Genomic DNA, 2,687 nt, shown 5'->3' with positions numbered 1-2,687 from the left:
TGCTGGCATTGTCCAGAAAATTTTAACAGGTTTATTTATAGTTGTTATGAAGTTGAACTGTTGAAATGTGTTCACTGGAACATTTTGCTTGCATTAGTGCTTTAGATCTTGAATTTATATTAAAAATCACACTTAAATGAAAATGGAAAAACTGCCAATACCTGATTTCTGCCCCCAATTTTTCCACTTGCAATCATATACTTAGGAACCTTTTGACCCCATGGAAAAAATATCTAATATTCAGAACTACTGATAACAGGAAGAAGAGGAAAATTTTTTTTAAAGAATGAAATGTTTCCCCTCATAGCGGACTCTTAAGCACGTTCTTCGCATATGTGGCGTGCTAGCTGGATATCTTTTGGCATAATTGTTACACGTTTGGCATGGATAACACACAGCTTGGTATCTTCAAAAGGGCCAACCAGATAGACCTCGCTTGCCTCCTGCAAAGCACCAATAGCTGCACTCTGGAAGCGCAGATCTGTTTTGAAGTCCTGAGCAATTTCTCGCACCAGACGCTGGAAGGGGAGTTTGCGGATCAGAAGAAAAAACGAACGATCAGTGGATTTCTGATAGCGTCTGATTTCACGGAGCGCCACAGTACCAGGCTTGTAAAGATTAGGTTTCTTCACCCCTCCAATAGAGGGCGCACTCTTGCGATTGGCTTTTGTAGCCAGTTGTTTCCTGGGCGCTTTACCACCGGTGGATTTACGGGCAGTCTGCTTTGTACGAGCCATGGTATGGGCACCATGTTCATTGCGGCTCTAGTCATAATAACCAGAAACTGCATATACCCATTTGGAAGTTATTTTGTTCTGGGAGATAAGCTGTACTGTGGGTACAGAGGTGTGGATGAGTTGGAGAGAGAGAGAGAGAGAGAGAGAGAGAGAGAGAGAGAGAGAGAGAGAGAGAGAGAGAGAGAGAGAGAGACTTAGAATCAAACTTTAAGAAACTGTAACATTTGATTAATTTGTCCACAAGGATAAAACCATGTAAAATTCCTCCAAAACTTAAAACCCACAAGAAAGGCTCCCTGAACTATTTATCCCGGGCCTTCAGAGGAGCTAGGACCACTGTCCTGAGTACTAGTGGCATGAATTAGTGTCTGCCCCCTAAAAGCCTACCGTCTAAAGGGACGCATCAGAATTGCATACAGTATTATTAGCATCGTGAAGGACTACTTCTGAATGAGTGAAAATATGAGCTGATGCCATAGTATAGAGTGGATTTAACTAAGCGGGGGAAAGCTAAGTGAAGGAGACCTTTTTAGATGGAGAAAGCACCAAGCAATGAGGCTGCAGGATTCTTCTGCAGAATGAGTTGGAGCCTGGGACGAGTGTGGAAGCTGTCAGGAGTCTGAGTCAGATGTCCAGAGAAGACATGTCCTATGTCTCAGAACTTCATTCTTGTGAGCAATGAGACCAATCAGAAGAGGCTGGCTTGGTGGGCTCTTTGAATAGCAGATATGAGCGTAGTGTTGTATCCACCGTATTCTCAGAGTCTGGATGAAAGCAAGGGATCGCCTCTTTCATGTCCACCACAGTACCCTGTCACTGAACTGAGAGGAACATTAATTGCTGAGTGTGGCAGAAATGGTAGCAGGTATGAAGTCTGAGCGTCATTCTAGCAAGGTCCAGAGGACTCTGAGAAGGCTTCCATATCAGGGGACACTTCGTTTATAAAAGATTTTTATTAATTGCTTGATTCTTATGACAGGATTATTTGATAAAATAGCTACCAACATGTGGGAACATGATCAAATCCTGTCCAAAAGAGATAGCATTATCTAATATAGTCACAAGCGCATTAGTTTTCTCTGCCTCTTTTTACTCTTACCTACTTTGTTAGACGATAAGTAACATCTCTATATTTATAAAACGCCTTTAAATGTCTAGTCATTTATAAGCCTTTGCAGCAATATCCTTTTAAGCTTAGCTCAAATAAGGATTTTTCTCAATTAGAAGTCATTTGTTCTATCTCCTAATGTGTTTAGTCTGCTATTGCCCATTTACCGAACTGATAAATGAAACCTATCAGGACAAGGATTGTATAGTTTTTAAGCACTTTGATTTATTCACATTTAACCCACGACATTTTAAAATCAAGAAGATTATTCACTAATGGCCTTTTCCCAAATTATTTCCTCAGTGAAAAATACAATCAACTCAGTGCTGGAGGAGGCGAATTCCATTAATTATTCCTTTAAGATAGGAAAGGAATACCTTGAGGGAAAATGAGCATTCAAATACATGCCATGCCTCCACTCAGTTAAGGCCGGAGAGCTACTCTAGGATGTCCTCCTTCTCAGAAAAGTCTGTCAGATATTCTAGGCCTGTAGGCTGAAGACGGATGCCCCAATGTTACAGATGAACCTTGGGTGACTGTCCACGCAACCATCTGTTTCTGTCATTTCTCACATGTTCTGGAAGTTGCTTCCTTGCATTTCCTGCTTATTCAGGTAATATTATTTCCTTCTTGGGTCTCTGAGGGAGTCGAAGACTTTAGAGTTATAGTTTTTCTTGATACCAGATTCAGAAAAGAAATTCACTTAGGAACCGTAAAGTGTATAAGTTTGAGAGACATAGAAAGCTAGTTTTGGAAATGCAATTTAGAATAGAAAGTGAAATTAGGTACAACCTTTTGGACTCACCAAAATAGGACAGAAAATGGAGTATTTTCTCTGAATT

The 2,687-nt window shown here is 40.6% G+C and overlaps 1 protein-coding gene across 1 annotated transcript; it reads right to left on the bottom strand.

The window, feature by feature from the left end:
• Positions 1 to 314: 314 nt before the first annotated feature.
• LOC126512808 (histone H3.3A-like) lies at positions 315 to 737 on the bottom strand. The gene has a single exon (XM_050160762.1). The coding sequence runs from the start codon at positions 735 to 737 to the stop codon at positions 315 to 317; it is 423 nt and encodes a 140-aa protein (XP_050016719.1).
• Positions 738 to 2,687: the final 1,950 nt, after the last annotated feature.

This window comes from Alexandromys fortis, unplaced genomic scaffold (assembly GCF_014885135.2).
Source record: "Alexandromys fortis isolate MF-2015 unplaced genomic scaffold, M_Fortis_MF-2015_v1.1 scaffold_83, whole genome shotgun sequence".
Lineage (NCBI taxonomy): Eukaryota > Metazoa > Chordata > Mammalia > Rodentia > Cricetidae > Alexandromys > Alexandromys fortis.
Note: the sequence above shows the minus strand (reverse complement) of the source record. Positions and strands in the feature narration are given on the sequence as shown.